This window comes from Lonchura striata, chromosome 6, assembly GCF_050655825.1.
Source record: "Lonchura striata isolate lonStrDom1 chromosome 6, ASM5065582v1, whole genome shotgun sequence".
NCBI lineage: Eukaryota > Metazoa > Chordata > Aves > Passeriformes > Estrildidae > Lonchura > Lonchura striata.
Window position 1 is genome coordinate 21,479,718 of NC_140708.1, and position 17,794 is coordinate 21,497,511.

Consider the following 17,794-nt stretch of genomic DNA (forward strand, 5'->3'; position numbering starts at 1 on the left):
AGCCAGACAGCAAAGTTGATCCTGCAAACTTTCTTCAGGCATCTCTTCAACACTGAAAAAGTAGCAGCAGGGATGTAAGCTGGGATCTACTAAAGACTGGTGGAAAGATGTTCCTTCACTTTGTCAGCTTGATTCAAGTACATTTCTCTCATAGACACACCAGTGACGAGGGCCAGAGTACAGCAAAGTGTACCCCAAGTTGGTCACAACTCAGCAAATCAATGCAACCTTTGGGTAGGAGCCATGCCCAGCTTCAGGACACATAAGTGTGACTTGCACTGAGGATTGTGGGCTAAGTGAGCCATACTAGCCCCAGCCGTCCATTGCATGCAGTTGAACCATATTTGTTTGTAAGGCTTCTGTTGCCAGGAAAAGACAAAAGTTAGCCTGGGAGGTGGAACTAGAAACAGGCTGAGGTTTTCCTCTGCATCAGCCTGTCATCAGTCAGAAGAGTCCCTCTGACAGTGGAAATTGCTGAGTAATCCAGAAAAAAACTTCAGCAAATGATGCTGTAGCTCAAATCTGTGGTAAGACCAAAGTCCCTTGCAAGAGGAAGCCTGAATTTATCACAGGACATGACTGTAAGGAGTGTGCAGAGCTCTCAGCTCCTAGTAGGAATTTCTCTGTTGTTACTCCATGGTCCAAGATGCATTGTCATTGCAGGTGAACCAAAGTAACAGCAAAGCCCTGGGATCTGGTCTGGGATACCTAGAACACATCTGCCAGCTGATTGAGAAGATTGGGCAGCTTCAGGAGCACAACCTGCGTCTCCAAAAACAAGTGTGCAGCTTGCAGAAAGAGCAGAAGATGAGTCAGATAAAAGAGGTAAGCAGACACCATGGTATCTTCCATTGAGTAATACATCTTAAATAATAAACTCAAGGCCCAAACAGAAAGTTCTGTTTGGCATCTGTGCGGGAAGATGCCAATTTACCACATCCAACACCCACCTGGGCTGAGTACACTGCTCTTCAAGGAGGCCTCACACACCACAGTGGGTTTAGTTTCCTGAGGCTGGGCTTGAGTTTCTGTCCTTATTCAATTTTGTTTGCCAAATGTGCTTGCTTCTTTTGAGTTAAAAAGCACACTTCTCACCTCATGCAATGGCCTGCTCTGAGTCAGTAACTTTTTCTTCTCTACAGCTGTAAACTTCCCAAGAACACATCTCCTCTCCTCAATGTTATCAAAACAAAATCCACAGAGCTCCTTAGCAATTGTGTTTTGATTTATAAGATCTTACATTTCCTTCTGGTTTCAAACTGTCAAAATCCCAGAATTTTTCACAAAACAGACACAAGGGGAAAAAGAACCATGACCCAGCTTCATGCTTTTTTCACTTCCTGTGAAAAGAAAGATATTCTTCCTGAGCTGCCAGATGAAGAATCTCTGACATGAAACCATTTCAGTGTTCCCATTTGTCATTTTTATCAGCCAGAGCTAGCTGGAAAATCTGACTGAAATTTGCAAATAATTTCAGGGTCTTCCTAGCATTTCCACCAGCATTTTTTAGCCCCTGCATATTTCATTAAGCTCTATCCCACCTCTTCTTCAGTCATCACACCAGATTTCCATCTTTTTTCCTCCCCTGCCTTTTTGTTTATTTTAACACTCCCCAAAGGAACAGGAAGGGTTTATCACACTCAACTATTTCTTCCCAGCTGTGCTGTGGTGAGTCTTTTATTCTCCTGATAGCATCATTGTTCCCCTGGTGCTGCTCTCCCACCTGCTGGGACTGGATCTGCAGTAGGTGACTGACTCCTCCTCAGAGCCAAAGCCAAGTTCTGAGTCAGGTTGCAGAGCAGAGTATCTTGTCATTTCCATGTACCCATCTCTCCCACTCAGAGGAATGCAGCCTCCTACACAGAGCCTGGGAATTGTTAACACATTTCCTGAAGCTTTACAACTGTGAGTCATTGCTCAAAGTAACTCTTCCAAGCTGCAAAATCATCTGGTGTATGTACCCCCTCCCCAGCTCTCACTGAAATGAAAGGCATTGTGCTTTCATTTAAATATTTGAAACTTTGATCTTTTTGGTACTTATGAAGGTCTCTCAGCAGTGTCTCCTCAGATGCATTTGTCTCATACTGTTCAGTGGGGAACTGGATCCTTAGATGTAACATTCAGTGCTTGCAGTGTGGTCTACAAAACTGGACACTCTCAGGTATCCTGTGGTGCCTGGATCTCTTATATTTGAGCAGCTCTCCATCATTTTTGTTCTTCAGTCATAGCCCCTCTGAAGAGAAGAGGAACACTGCTACCCCCATTTGCCATGAAATATGAAGATTGCCATCCACAGATTGGAGGGTGTCCAAAGACTCCTTTGGATGAACCACCTTCACTCTCCATGTAGACTATGAGCATGGAAAGGTTTACATGTCCCTGACATGACTAGGGAAGACACAACCCCCAAAACATTGGGCTAGCATGGTATTAAGAGCTGGTCACAAGGACTGTAGATAACCAATGCTCACAGTGCTGTTCTTGAGAGGTGCACAGACATCACTACTGAAATTACGGCTTTAATCCTGGGACACAGAGGCAACACTGTTGCTCCACATCCTTTGCTTTACAGGGAAATCTATAATACCATAGGCCAAAACCAGCATCTTTCATCAGATTTACTAAGCATCTCCCAAAGGTATAGATAATGCAAAGTGCCACACTGCTGTGACAACATATCCAGATGAGAAGTGACATTGAAACTGTCAGTTGCTTGGGGATCTCCAGAGTTGCTAAACTGGTGTTGGCCTGTCCTGGTTCCAACACTAGTAAACAGTTTGGTTCCCTTTCGGCTTCAGCTGGATAAAGCTCTCCTTACTTCCTACCCTACTAAACTCTTGTACAACATGGTTGTACAAGGTAGAAAATCTCCCCTTCCTCACCCCACCAGCAACAGCAGAAGTACACTGACTGAAGTAACCTGTACCATCAATCTGACTGGTAACACACAAGAAAACTGTGGCATCCCATCAATAAAAATACAAGATATTGTTGTCTGTGCATGCTCCAAAACAAATAACATTTTAAAATATGATTCATTGTTATAACTGATCTGTTTGTTTACACTAATGCCTTAGCTGAGCAGCTCTCTGTTTAGAAACACATATTCAATTCCTTCTGGGAAACAAACTGAAAAGATGCTGAATATCAAGCAATTTAAGTTAAATGCTAATGAAATCATGTAAACTCTGAATTACTAACTACAGGCTATTCAGCATTTTAGAGAATTAAATAATTTGTCTGGATTCTGGTGGGTCCTAGGACAAGGATGGACATCCTTGGGCTGGAATGTTTACAATTTCTCTGTAGTGTGGCACCACCCATTACCTTGCAGCCTGAGAGCCTGTATACTTTCTTTTTGTCTGGTGCAGGAATACATTCTGCAGCATTGCTCCTGTGGAGCTGCCAGTATCTTCCTTAATTCATATCAAGACATGAAAACAAATTTTACTGGGAGGAGCAGACCTCACAGCCTCTTGGTTCAGACTGGAAACCCTTCTGATCTTTCCATCATCCCAGAAATAGGAGCGAACACGGAGAAGCTGAGCAGCTGCCATGGTGAGTTCAAGTACCTCTAACATGCCCTCCCGTTTGCCGCCACTAGGTCAAACAAGTTGGCCAACCACTTTATTTTCCCTAGGAAAGACAGTTGGGAACAGAGCAAGGTTTTAGTAGAACTAAACCCTAGCTGAAATCCAAGAGAAGCAATTTAAAATCCTCTGTCTATACCTAGGATTTTAACACTGGCTGCTTCATGTGTGTGAGTCAGGGGTTTTTGCTTTGCAGCTGTGGCTGTAAAGATTAGGACAAATTAATTATAAAATAGGTCTTTTGGAAAATTAGCATGCCTGAATGGGACCGTTTGTGGAGCCCCCCTCCACCCAGGCAAGGTAGGATTTGATCTAAGATGGAAAACCTTATGTCTGTTGTTAGTGTTCTACCTTCTCAAGTAGGCACGGAACACGTTCCTGGAGGGTGACTTATTCTACAGACCAAGTCGAAATAAGCACCAGCTGCAAAGCTTGGATCTAGAGACCAACTTTTCCAGAAGACTGAGAAAAACTGGGCTCAGCTGACTGATGACAAAACCAGATGAAAAGTGTTAAATGTGAACCAGCTCACTAAATGAGCCTGATCAATTTCAAACCTTGGATTTCAGCTTGTTTCTAATACCTGGTGAGACATAGTTGCAGGATTGAGTCAGAGCCTTTGGGATCACACGGGGTCTTATCCTGTCTTTAAGTCCTTAGGGTTCTCATCCCATCTGAAGTGTAACTTGCTGCCAGCACTGAGCAGAGGCCATCCTAGCAGGGCACTGCTAAGAAATAAGTCCTTGCATTTCATTGCAGGAAGTGAGAGATACCTGCAATCAGGAAAGAGCCAGCCAATGATGGGGCTCAGGATGTCATCAAACAATAGGAACAACAAGGAGAATGAGTTCAGAGAAGTTGGAAGTATGGCTGAGGGACAGACTTTTCTCTCAAAGGATCCTGCAGTAAGAAAGGTGAGTGATAAGCCTGGAACCTGACTCTGAGTGGGGCCCATGGGAGAAGCAGAGAGAAATTATGCTCAGGAAGATCAGAGTGAGGTGCCAGGAAAGCAAGCCAGCCTTGTCTGCTGCTGAGTGGTATTGGGCCAGCGAGGGTCAGGGAAGGTCTGTGTCTCTCTGCTCCCAACCTTAAATGAAGAAGGACTCTGTCTTTATGCCAAGAAAGGCACACATGGATCACTGGTGCTGAGGAGTGGAGCATAGCAGACAGTAGCATGGGTTTAGTCCTCACCAACTCCAAATAACTTACTGTGTGGACTCAGTCGTAAGTATCTCCACTACTGATGCTAGTGAGATTAAACCAAGTATTCATTACCACTAATAAAGATTTTAGTGGATCAATCCTGGCCACACTTATTACCAGACTGGCAGCATATCAATGTAATGAGCTCCAGTTCTCAAAGCATTTTCCAGAGAATGTGTTTCAGCAAATCTGTGTCACTGAAGTCCAAGGGAGCAAGGGTGAATGCTTTCCTCTCCCTTTCTTTCCCATTGTTTGTATCTGCCTCAGCACTTTTGTGTTCCAGTGGGGTTCAGAAGTGCTGAAATGCCAGAGCAGAGACTCTAATCAGAGTATTCCCAGCCCTTCAAACAGGAAAGAGGAAGGAGAAAGTCTCTCACGGGAAAGACCTCATGAAATTTCCACCCTTAAGTTGCAAATAGGTCATAAACACTTTGATGAACTTCAGAACCAAATTAAGGCTGAGGCCTGAAAGGTGCTCCATGCTCTGCCTCGTGTCCAGCCAGCTTCCGGAATATTTTAAGCATGTGGGAAGCTCTGATGACTTCACAGGACTGCACAACCAAGATCCATACTCTTTAAACTGAATCCTCATCCTCTCTTGTTACATCACACCTTAGTATTGTCACTTAGTATTGGATTTTGTACCCTGAAGATGAAAGGCCCCATGTATTCCTGCAGTGCAGGTACTCTATGGGAATTCTGTACTGTATGGGAATTCTGTCTGTTACACTCTTCCCCAGGCTACTAGATACTATACACATGAACTGACAGTTTAAATACAAAAGAGAGGTGAGAGGTGGAAGGAGAAAGAAGGGATTATCACATGTGAGGGACTGAGTCTAAAAAGAAATAAAGGACTCGACCAAGGCTATGAGTACATTCCAGGGCAGAGCTGAGAACAGAGCCTCGTCTGTTGAAAACACTGGGAGATGGTCTTGCTGTCTTCTTATTTATCAGTGTATTTCCCTTTTGTTTTTAGGCTCTGGACATCAGCAAGTACATCTCGGTATGTATTGCCTTTGCAGCATATATTTAACTTGTGTCTACGTTATCAGTGAGTAAGCCCATGTAGTGCACAGCATTATATGAACAAAAGAGGTTTACTCACCCCCCGAAGTGAAGTTTACTCTCATGGACGACAGGAGCATCAGCTGCTCAGGCTTTCTGCAGTATCAGCAGTGCTTGCTTGTCCTAGACATCACCAGCACAACTAGGGACTAACTACTGAGGCCTCAAAACCCTTCCACAGCACACTCTAATCCTAGCAGTAAACACAGAAGTTTGCTATTTCCTTGAGTAAACAGTCTTGCTTACAGGCAAATAACTCTATAGCACTGAATGAAGTGTTGCAGTTCTCAGATGAGCCATGACCTCATCTGAAGTTTTGAACTGAACACTTTACAGATTCCCAAGAAGAACTATTGCAATAGGCTTTCCTGGGGCTGGTAAGTATGGCTGGGCAGCTGCCAGATTGTGCTGTCAAGGTGGCCACAACTCCTATAGTAATGGCTCTGCTGGTGACACAGCAGAACCAACATATAGTGAGGAGGAACCTCAGGACAGGGCAGAACAATGTCAGGTTTGAGAAATTCACTGAAACGAAATCTCTCTGTTATGCTAGTTCTGGGACATGATAATTTTCTTCTATTCCCCAGGTTTTTCAGTCATCACTTTATTGTTTAAAATCAATATTGGGAAAAAAATGTTTTTTTATTCATAGCTCTGTTTAGTTCACCGGTCCAGATAAGCCCGGCCTGGAGAGAACAAAGATTAGAGATGGCCTCCTGAGATTCCCTGACCTCTTGATAATCTCTATTAGCATTTCAAATGTAAGGGACCAAAAGCTGTGGCTTGCCGAGTGACAGGGAAACAAAGGCTTGATCTCTTCTAATTCATGTTCCACAAAAGCTACCACCTTAAGAAAGGCTGATACCAATGCACCTGGCCTAATAGAAAGGATAAGAGAGTCAAACTGCTTCTTTGAGTTTTGTTGTAAAGGCCCCCTGCATGCATGTGAGTAGGTAGGAAATCAAACCAATCTTCTCCTTTAGCATAGCATAACAATAGGGTACAACGTGCCCTTAGGCAGCTACTCAGCATTCACCGGTGAGATGCTCTCAGTCTCTGAAATCCTAATTCAGAAAGAACAGCAGAGTCCTAAGCAGAGAAACGTTATCAAACAAAATACAGAAAGAGATGGTATTACTCAGAGTTCATCAATCCTGTCTCCTTGTCCTATACAAGTACAGGCTGGCCACTGGGCATCATTGCAGTGTTAAAAATTCTTTTGTGGGCCCTGACCCCTATCTGTTTGAAATAAAGAAGAAACTTCCCTCTTTCCACCACCCTGGAATACCCCAAAGTATCATATGTTGACCAGATGAAGTCTGCTAGCAACTTGCCTCTGGTCTTTTAAGTTGTGGTTTCTTTTTGCTCCCTAGGGTGAGAGCCATGCTTGGAGGAGAATGAGAGATCTTATGAGGAAGTCACGGTTGACAAACCAGAACAAGCTGGGGCTGTCCTCTGCTGCTCTGAAGAGGTCCTGCCCACAGTTGTATAGGTGAGAGAATGCAGTGGGGGATTTTCACTTAGTGTTGTGAGGAGGTGGTAGAAGCTTTACCTCTGGTTGTTGCTGCCTGAATAAGACCACTCCTTACCTTATTTCCATTGCATATGCTGGTTCTGGTTAGCAGCATTTGCTTCCTTAGTGCCCAGATCCCCCAGGATCCCAACTGGATGCTGCCCGTGTAAGAATCATGGAAACATCAGGGTCCCTAAAATAAGGTGCTTCTCCCCAGTAGGTTACAGGGATGATGACAACTAGCCAGAGCCATTCTATAGCCTAGTTATTTGTCTTTCTGCTCCCTCCTAAGTGTTGCAGTCAGAATTGATGTTCTCTTTTTTTCCACTTTCCCACCTTTCATCCAGTGGGACAGATCATATTGTGCCTGATGTGTGTTGGGATGGGACAGTCAGGATCAGCTGGATGGTTCTTGTCAGAGGAAGAGATGAAGTTTGCTGAATGTGTGCTTATGGGTGGGACCTGTTTGTTGCTGTAGATGAATATTTAGGTCAAGTATGAGGTCTTAATTCCATTAAGTGATCCATGCTGCTCCCTTGGGCAAGTTTGCCTACCAGGCTTGTAGCCTGGCCTCTGAACTAAACTGTGTTATGCGTGTCCATCTGACAGTTCTGCCAGCTATCCCTTGCACAGATATTCCCTGTGCACTTGCCAAGTCCTCCCAGCTAGTCTGGTGTATTTGGAGTGTTTGTGTATGTAATCAGGTAACAGGAAGAGCCTGGGTATCTTAGTCACCAAAGCAGGAGCATTACATGGAGCTGTGCACCTCCCTGTATGTTTTTTCAGCTGAGGTCTCAGTAACCTTCAGCGGAAGAGCTCAAATGTGCTTAAGCCCTCCTCCAGTTTTAGAGGGGGTGATGGTGGGGAAATAGCAGTTGTTTAAGCACTCAGGAATGTCCTATTGTTCCCCTAAAGACAGCCTGTACCTACCTTACAAAATGCATAAGGCAACTGGGAATCTTATAATTACAGCTGGAAAAAAAACCCCTCTGCAATACATGGAGTGATTTTTCCAGCTGGGAAAAGGTTGGTTGGGGCCCAAATACACGTAACAGGAAAGCTTCCTCCTATTGTTTGGGAAACTGAAAGAAACACAAAGCAGAGAGAGATCAAACAGTTCCATCTAAAATAGATGGTGAACAAGCTGGTGAAAAAAATACAAACTCCTGTGAACCTTCCTTCTAAACCTGAATAGAACCAACACTTTTATTTGTGTTCAGAAAAGTTCTGTCTCTGTAACTTTCTCCTTGCCCCATCTCCACAACACAGAGGACAGCGCCAGCAGTCCCTGCATAAGAATTGAAGTCTAGGTTCTCCACTGCCTAAATTAAGGTATTTCCAATGAAGGGTGAGCCCAATAGCTACCTAGAAATTAGTCTCCTAGAATGGACAACTACTGCTATCGTGGAAATATTGTACAATGAGATGCCAAATGGACAGGTTTTTTGCCTGACTGTATCCAGGCCTCTTCAGAGCTCTTGTACACTGATTTTTGGAGGCTGTTTTCAGTAGCTGATGAATATCCTTTTCTTCTACTTTCTTCTATTGTATATCTATATAAAACTCTTGCCTCTATTCATGCCCCTTGCCTCCCTCCATTTCCTTTCCTCCTTCATTTTAGCCCTTATTCCCCAACCCTATCTGTATTTGGTCTTGCTCTTTTTACCCTAAACCCAGCAATAGCAGTGTACAGACCCTGTCCTTTTCACTAATGTGTGGAAAAGCTGGGCAACTTGTTCACATGGCAGTTTGGATATACAGCTGCCCTCAGGCTCCTATGAAGTAAAAAGTTATGCCTAGTGGATCAATGACAGACCAGGAAATGCTGCTGGACTGTAAAAGGGACCCTTCCTGTGGCAGTACCAGAATAGTAAAGCAATAACAACTCACTCATCTGCAAATCTTGGCAAAGCAAACCTTGAAGCCCTGCTACTCTCAGCATTTAAAGCCACTGTCTTTGTTATAATTTATGAAACATGTTTGTCCTGGCTCCTGGTCCTGTTTGTACATGCAGACATAGGGAGTTGGCTGTCTTTTGCTTACCTGGGCTTTTTTGGGCTCCAGGTCTTGCACTGGAACAGGCTAGAGCCTGGTGCCCTGTATTAACATACAGTTCTGAAGGAGTCAGAGATTTGTTGCCTTTGACACCCAGTCCCACTTAAGTCATTTGGGCAATTAGAGAAAGTCTCTTTGTTTTTGTTTTGGTAACTAGGTCAAAACAAATCCCCTTTCATGCTCCTACTCTGTGTATGATGAATGAACTGCTGTAGGGTTGTTTTGTTTTTCTTTTCTGTCTCTCTTTTTTTTTTTTTTTTTTTTTTTTAACATCCACAATAGAATTCTCATAGCAGAGAGAACTGGGTTCTTTTAGCAGGAGAAAGGGGAGGCCTGCCAAGGTAAACATACTGGCACAAGACTCAGTGGTTTGTCATATATTGTTCTAAACAGGCTCAGGTTTTCATTTAATTTTCTTTTTCTTGCTAATACATTTGCTCCTGCAAAGCAACATCTATTCTGTGCAAAGGACCAGAACAGACTGATGACTGACTTCATTATGGTGTTGTGAACTTAAGCAGCACATGGTCCTCCACTTTCCAGGCAGGATCTAATGTAGGCAATCCCCTCCTGACATTCCAGTGCAGATATACCCACCTGGGTATCTGTGAGAGCTGTAGCTTTAATGCAGATGCATGGGAATGAGCTAACCTCAAATACAGTGTTTTTCATGGTAAAGATGATCGTTTCTGTTTGAAGCCACCAAAAGCTTGCTGCTGCATGATGCCTGTTTTTTGGTTAGTGTGAAGTAAGCTAGCAAGGATAGTGCAGTTCTAAGATTACAAAACCCCATCTTCAATATTGTGTAGTAAAGGTTGAAAAGGACACAAGAACTGCAGACTCAGATCTGAATGATGCTCTTCACATGGAAGATTAATACTAAGGTGTTCTCAGCTCTGCTTGGTGTTTCTTAGGGTTGAGAAACCACCAAAGAATTAAAGAACATCAAAACAGAAGATTGGTCCATTGTAAAAGAGCTAAGAGCAGAACAAAACAAAAATTTACAACATTTAGAAAAAAACCCAATATAGTAGTTCACAAAATAGGGTCTGCACCATGTTAGTCAGGACTTTGAGATGAAAATTTCTCAAATTGAACATTTGAAGTAAATATCTATTAGCTATTTATTTTCTGTAAATAACTTTCAAATATTGCTTTAAAAAACCAAAAAAACAAATGACAGCTTCTTTTTCTTAAACAGAACCTATTTTAAAGATGCATCTAGAAAGTGTTTCAAAAGGTTTGTCATAAGTCCTGGAGGCCTGAGCTAAGTAATTTCAACCAAACAGGACGTATTACACTTGTTTCAATCATACGTAATAAATAACATACAAAAAAATAAGCTGGAGACAGTCCACAGGAGCTAGTTTAGTGTTGCTCTTCAAAACACTTAATTTCCTACTTACTATTTTAGGCCAGAAATTTTAACTTCTGTGTGATGTTCAGCCACAAGTCTATCCCCCATCTTCCAGCTAGGCAGAAAATACTGGTTGCTCTGAATAAAATGATGTTTGTGTCCATCCATTACAATGTGGCTCAATGCCAAGTGCTGCATCTTGTGGCTCTTTTTTTAGATGCTGCCACAACTATTTGGACAACATCTGTTACAGAATTTCAGACTGGAGAGGGGGAAGCTGCTTTTGGGTATAGCTTAGATACATATGCACAGCATATTAATGTTAAGAACACAGCCATGCATTCTGGCCACTGTCAGCTTCAGTTGTATTTTTCCATTTGTTAAGGCCAGATATTATGTCTTCAGAGCTGAGAAAAACTGAGAGGAACTCCATGATTGTTCTGGGACAAAATACAAAGAACGAAAACTTATGGCCTTTCTGACAACCTGAGTCAAATGGAACAAGGTAAGGTAAGTAAAGCAACATGCATTTCTTTGTGGATTGGGGATTTTCAACTCTTCTCAGCACAAAAATGAGGCCATCCTGTGTTCCTTTTTCCAGACACACTCCAGCTTGCAAAGACAGAAACAAGTCAAATTTTTGAAGTTCAAATGATGTGGATTGATGTCTACTGAGGACTACGCATATATCTTCCTTTTAATAGTCCCCCAGCTTTTGGCTTGTATTTTTTTTAACTCACAATTTAAAGGCAACTGTAGTCATACAGGCTACAGTATACAGCCTTTTTACAAAACATAAAAGGCACTCAATTCATTTATCTGCAGTCAGTCAAAAGACATCAAAATAATAAGTCAATGACATGTCTTGGGAAAGAGACAATATGTTCCTACCTAATAAAGACTAAAAGAAAACCAGCTTCAGCTTCATCTGCCACCTTCCCAACTCAGCCCACAGGCTAAACACAGAGAAACTCTCTCTAATCTGACATTCACTGCATGTTTCTGTTTCAGAAAGTCAAGACAAGAACGCCAAAGGACACCATCAAGAATCCTGGGGTTACTCTGTGCCATCTACATCCTACAGTTGTCAACAGAGCAACTCTGAATTGAGTGTTGGAAGGGAAAGAGGGAAGGGGGATGTTGAGAAGGGTCTGTGGGCAGATACATGCTCAACTATGTATGGCTTTGCTCCTGAATATGAAGTGTACTTTTCAAAAGTCAAGCCACAGATGAAAATTGCTGTTAGCATCTTGGCAACACAACCAACAGGGACACAACACAACCTTTAAGATTTGGAAATTCTTCTTCTTCTCTGAGTTGGGAACAGAATTGCCCGCAACATTGAAGCTTTTAAACTATCATTACTTTCTGGGGACATCTTCAGCTGAAATAAACATTAGCTCTATCTAGAGGAGTGCCAGAGACTCATTGCCCAGGGCAGAAGTGGCTGTTGAAAGGACAGCCTCCTCCCTCTGGGGAGCCCGAGTTGCAGTCTCTGTCCCTAGCACAGTTCCTCCCTTCAGAGCTGCCTATAGCCAGCTGTGCCATTTCACTGGAATCCAACAGGAAAACAAACTGTGTAAAGCTAAGGTCATTCCTGAATCCACTACTGGCTTCCCATCCTGTGGGCCTTTTCCTTCCACAGAGGTCCCTGAACTCTGGTGCTACCCTGCACAGAAGTTGGCATTGTACACACTCATTGAAAAGACCAGAGTAAGCAGCACTGCAGGAATCAGCCTTCCAAGAGACTGGAGGGGCATCCAGGGCAGCCTCTGCCCCACGCCCAGCCATTGTGTAATTAATCTTTTTCTCGCTTTTTTTTTGATGGGGGACAGGACACCAGGCTTGAATTCTTACTTTTAAGTTCCATTGAAGTGCTCTGTTTGTGCAGGTGGGGGCCTGAGGCTGTAGGTGGAGCAGTCATGCTGCTGTATGGCTGCACCTGTGCTCCTCTACTGGGAAAAGTTGGGGAGAGCAAGGCTACAAGGGAAAGAAATTCAAATACATCCTTTACAAACTGGTGCTCTTTTTGGATACACTAACAACTGTGTAACACCATGACTGTGTGGTGGCTGCCTTATTGCCACATATCCCCTGCTTCCTGACTCAAGGAACAGGCAGTGCAAGCTTCTGAATGTCCCATGGTTGCAGCAGTCTCTGCACACTTAGCTCTTACTGGTACTAGCAAAATAATTAATACACATGAGGTAAAGATTTAAGTAAACTAACATTGCCTCTTGATAAAGGATTGTTCTACCCCATAAATGACAATATAATTACAAGTCAAGCAATTGCTGATTAAAAATCCCTCCCCAACCCCAACTTGCCTGAGAACCAAGATTTGACAAGCTGGCAGGAATTATCAGCTTCAGCAGGCTTAGTCTTTCCATAACAGATGCTTCTCCCTTGCTCATCCACATCAGCTGGAACCACTGAAACCAGGACAGGATCTTTTCTGGGATTTGGAGCATCTCAGCCATGCCCTTCCAGGACCAGGAGAGTTTGCAGGGGTGAGTGAGGGCAGAGTTCAGAAGGATTGGTTGCTACCATTGTTGGCATCTCAATAAAACTCCTCAAACACAATGACCAAACCCCACAACTCAAACCAAAAATCCCCATTAAAAGAAAAAAAAAAGGTTGTGTTGACCCAAGGTTAGCACCCTAAAGTAGGTGCTGTGTTTAATGTTTCAGCTGTAGCTGCTGCTGCAGGACTCGGTTATTCACTGTATATCTTGCTAGCTTCATCCAAAGCTAGAAAGATTTATGACTTGATTATTCTGTGAATATTCTGTATATATCTCCATAAATACAGGGGACAAAAATCCTGCATTAACTTGCATCCTCCATTATCCCTCCAGCTTTTTTACAGTGACTGTACAGAATGTGAATCAGTGAAAACTGAATTTAAAGTGTTTTAAGACATAGCATCATGAAATGGTATTTTCTACAACCCTCTCTATTCATGGTATAAGTTTGTTGGGTGTTTTGTGGTTTGTTTTTTTTTTTTTTTATTAAGATAAACTAGCACTCTTCTTTATTATAGCATTATGTTAAATATGTTCATGTATTTTTGAGAAATAAATGTATTTATAACATGTAACATACTGTATAGTTCTCTACTCCAGGATCTATTGTAATCCAAGCATAAGAAATTTAATAAAAGTATCACTATTATGGTAATTGTTTTCAGATATTTGATAAATGAACACCTGGCTTGTAGTATAGCAACTGCCACACTTTTAGGGTATCAGGTGAGCACAGCTAGTCAAGAAAGGAATTGTAACTTCCAAACTTTTAAAAAACTTCTTTAGCTTTGGCAAAAAAGCAGGTACTGTTCTCAAAGATCTAGAGGGTGAAGAGAGCCTTTTGAAAGTTCAGGCATGACAAAACATACGTGTTCATTTTGAGCAGCCTTGTATTAGGTGCTGTTTCTGGACTTTGCTTCTACAGACAGGCAGCACATGCAGCACTTCCAAGAAGAGTCAATGCAGGCACTGGGATAAAGTGTGCTGCTGCTCAGCACTGGGGTTCCTTTCTGAAAATCTGGATTCAGTAGCGGCACTACACAACAGCTTCAAATGACAGATCCTAGCTGGCCTCCAGGCTGTTCTTCCTCAGCCTTGATTCCCAGCCAGCAGCACCCTCCTGGACAGAGCAGCTTCCTTTCCCCTGCAGGTATCTAAGGCACTGTGTACAGCACCCCCCAAACAGCTTTAACTGAACTGTATAACCAGGTGATAGGGCGTGAAGCTAAAGAGGGTGCTGGCACAGGAAGTCACACACAGGTATTCAAAAGAAAGTCATGTTGAAAAGTCAATGAGCCTCAAGTAAAGAGAGGCCTAGAAAACAAGTTAGCCAGAAGTGCATTTGTGAAGGTAGAAAGGAAAGAATACACTTTTTGTAGAAGCAAATATTGCATTACAGGAGCCATGAGAGCCACTAACACGATGAACACAGGGCCCGTGCAACAGAGGAGGAAACCTCCAGGTTGCCTTTCACCCTGTACCAGTGCTTCAGAAGAATAACTCCCATCTCACTGCTGCTCACAGCCTTCTTGCCAGCTGAGGACCAAGTAGCAAGCCTTGAACACAGAAGACTCCCCAAAGTGGATAAGGAAATTAAGTTGATTCCTTTGCTCGCCCACCTCCACTTAGCACTGCACATATCCTACACTAAGCATCATACCAGCATCCTACACACAGCTCTGCACCCTGCAGGGGGCTCTATGCAATTCCCATAGGACACACACCCAGAGCTCCTTGCCACTTCGGGATGGTTCAGTAACCCAACAAAGGGCAGCAGAGACTTGACTCTCTCAGCCCCTTCAGCATCCACAGAGTCATCCGAGCTCTCTAAGCAAATATTTCTGTTTCACTTACTGAGGCATAGGAAACAAACAGGAGGTGTTTAGATCTTGGCTTACACACACAAACACACACACACAATTAAGACCAGTGCTAGAGCACCCTGCCAGGTGCACTGAGTAGGTGTGGTTTACATTACTCTTCTTAATTGCCCAGTAAATTAACATTACAGACTGCTACTAAAGACTTGTCATGAGGCAGACTTTCCCAGACAGCTCCACCTTTAGCAAGGTTATTTAGTTGCCAGAGGCCTGCTCCAAAGTAAGAGGCTGTTTGACCTGTCTTCAGAAGATGTTTTTTTCCCAGCCTGTGTTCTTCTTCTTCCTCCCACCATACAGTTTGGAGCAGTCTTTTCTTCGGGTTAGATTTTGAAAGCATGCAAGATGATGATCACTGGTTATACTGACAGAAGGAGGGAAAAGCATTTCTACTAGAAAAATAAAAACACAAGATTACTCCTGAAGTTTCTTAGAATAGGAAAGGAACTCTAACACAGATCCCACCACTCGTTAACACCCTCCAATCACACAGGATCAACAAGAACCTAATTAAGAAGAACAACATCTGCTACCTCAAGCAAGCCATTTATCAGTTCTTTGCTTCCACATATTAGTGCTCCTCCCTTTTAAAAGCCCCAAAGCAATACAATTAAGGCTTCTCTCCTGCCCTTAACAGGAAGAATTTATAATCAAGCCTTAGAGGAAAAGAGGGAAAAGCAGTTTTCCTTCCCCTCAAGCACTAAACAGATCTCAGTGTAAGTGCAAGCTCCAGAGCACCCCCAGGCTGCCAGGAAGGAGGGGGTGGAGCCCCATTTCCCCTCTACTGCCGGGAGAGCTTTGCTGTACTGTTTTCTCCCAGGACCTCAGAAAGCCAAAGAGGGATGCTGCCCAGCTGCTGGGACTGAAACACCCTACTGGACCAGTCCTGATGCTCAAAATGGCAAGTTTTTTTTCTCATCTAAAAGAAACAAGTTAAAAATTAAGAAAAGCACTTTTATGCCAACAATGATGTCAAATTAGCTTTAATCCAAGACCTTTGAAGACTCCTAACTGCCTGGTGTCACATGAAGGCTTAAGAGCAAGCTCTAAATGAAGTTTGATTTTTTTCTTTCTCCTGAATTTCAAACCACCAAGACCCTTTTATTTTTTTTTTTCCAGTTGATATGAAGTGTTCATGTTCTCATTCACCAGAAAAATGCCACCTACCCTTTTCTGTTTCTAGGGCAAGAAAGGCAAGTTCGTGCACAGCATCATTAGCATGGCCCATTGGTATAATGCTTTGGCATCCTTGCTTTCCAGTCCTGCCACATGAGCCCAGCCCTAACTTACCAAGCGACTTAGGGACAAGTGGGCAAGTCCCAATTCCTCAGCACAGTCAATATACCTGCTCTACATCTCCAGAGAAGCAGGTGCAGGTTCTGCTTTTAGTGAGCTTTGCTGCACTTCTGCTCAGTGTGGAATGAAGCCTAGGTCACTACTTTTGAAAGCCACTATATTCATTAACAGAAATGCTAACAACCACCCTGCACCAATCCTGCCTCCATCTGCAGCCCAGGCCTTGACAAGGTCTCCACTTTGACCAAGGCAGACAGATAACACCAAACCCAGAGCAGAAGAATTCCAGAGTGAGATGAATTCAGAGCATTTGGAAATCTTGCACATCCACTGAAGTAATTTTTTCCTTGCAAATAAAGTCTTACAGCTAGGGTCTCCAGGGGAAGGGGGACCACCACCTAAATGGGTTTGACAGTGACTTTATTGCAATGCAGTGATTTCATGCATGGCTGACACCTTTTGCCACAGCACAGAAACGACAGCACCACACACAGAGCTGTCCCAGTTGCCACAGCAGTAAATCCCAGAGCCCAGGGGGCTGCAGCATGCACAGCCACTCCTGTGGGGAGAGACACCCCAATTAATGCTCCCAGTGAGGCACAGGGATGCCTTAGGGGCTCAGGCTTTCTGTAGAAAAGCCTTAGACCAGCCCCCTTCCCCTGCTCTGCTGCCACACTTACCAAGGCCATCCTTGGCTGTGTCCTGTCTTAGCTCATCCTGGAGGAAAATCACAGGGCCTTTGCTGGAGACGTGGGAAGTACCTTCCTGAAAAGGATGCTCAGCACTCCTTTTACCCCCTACAGAGCAATGTGAAAGTTGTAGGTAAGAAGAGGTATAGCCACGAAGGTCAGCAAACTTTATCCAGGTCAGCTTCTCAACACATGGGGAGCTCTGAAGGCACAGTTTCCATGTGAGCCCACATAGAGCTAAGGGCCCATGAAGACCTCTGTCTTTTTGGCATAAGAAGAGCCCTTAGTCAGTGGAAAGGAGCAGGAAATGCTTTGTCAAGCTGTCCATGCCTTAAGGGAATTACTCCATAGGCTACATGTCTCCTCCCCAGCTTGGAGACCAGGCCCTTGCTGCCCCTTTGGATAAGGAGCAGGAGGCCAGGACACTTACTGACTCTGGGAGGACAAGGGGTGATGCAGGACTCCTTTAGAGACCGGTGGCACACGGAAGCACTGCAGTGCAGGTACACCTAGAGAAAAATGGAACAGAGCCTGAAATCCCTCAGGCGCTGTCTGGAGACTGGTGGTACCCTAGTGTGGTGCACAGACCCCAGCCAACAGCTAAGCACCCACACAGCTGCT

The 17,794-nt window shown here is 43.7% G+C and overlaps 2 protein-coding genes across 25 annotated transcripts in view; one reads left to right on the top strand and one right to left on the bottom strand.

Annotated features, from left to right (window-relative positions):
- The window catches only part of LOC110480314 (uncharacterized), a 29,119-nt gene extending 15,153 nt beyond the window's left edge, over nucleotides 1-13,966 (top strand). For 4 of the 9 annotated variants that reach the window (XM_085582434.1, XM_021548165.3, XM_085582432.1 and 1 more), the window contains exons 3-9: nucleotides 664-825; nucleotides 3,372-3,558; nucleotides 4,350-4,504; nucleotides 5,773-5,799; nucleotides 7,235-7,353; nucleotides 11,172-11,296; nucleotides 11,798-13,966. In XM_085582434.1, the coding sequence (XP_085438560.1) occupies nucleotides 664-825; nucleotides 3,372-3,558; nucleotides 4,350-4,504; nucleotides 5,773-5,799; nucleotides 7,235-7,353; nucleotides 11,172-11,268 (747 nt within the window). In that variant the 3' untranslated portion in view covers nucleotides 11,269-11,296; nucleotides 11,798-13,966. Of the gene's footprint in view, nucleotides 1-663; nucleotides 826-3,371; nucleotides 3,559-4,349; nucleotides 4,505-5,772; nucleotides 5,800-7,234; nucleotides 7,354-11,171; nucleotides 11,297-11,387 lie in introns of all 9 variants that reach the window. The other 5 variants (XM_085582435.1, XM_085582439.1, XM_085582440.1 and 2 more) reach the window with 3 other exon arrangements.
- The window catches only part of LOC110480038 (zona pellucida sperm-binding protein 4-like), a 61,903-nt gene that overhangs the window by 35,804 nt on the left and 8,305 nt on the right, over nucleotides 1-17,794 (bottom strand). For 7 of the 16 annotated variants that reach the window (XR_014956124.1, XR_014956123.1, XR_014956122.1 and 4 more), the window contains exons 8-9: nucleotides 17,604-17,682; nucleotides 17,165-17,281 (exon numbers count right to left, since the gene is read on the bottom strand). The exons of 5 other annotated variants lie outside the window; for them this stretch is intronic. Coding sequence is in view for 6 of the 11 variants with exons in the window: in XM_085582444.1 (XP_085438570.1) it covers nucleotides 17,165-17,281; nucleotides 17,604-17,682 (196 nt within the window). In the remaining 5 variants the exon portion in view is untranslated. Of the gene's footprint in view, nucleotides 1-13,777; nucleotides 15,581-16,155; nucleotides 17,044-17,164; nucleotides 17,282-17,603; nucleotides 17,683-17,794 lie in introns of those variants that run through there. 4 more of the 16 variants (XM_085582441.1, XM_085582450.1, XM_085582443.1 and 1 more) reach the window with 3 other exon arrangements.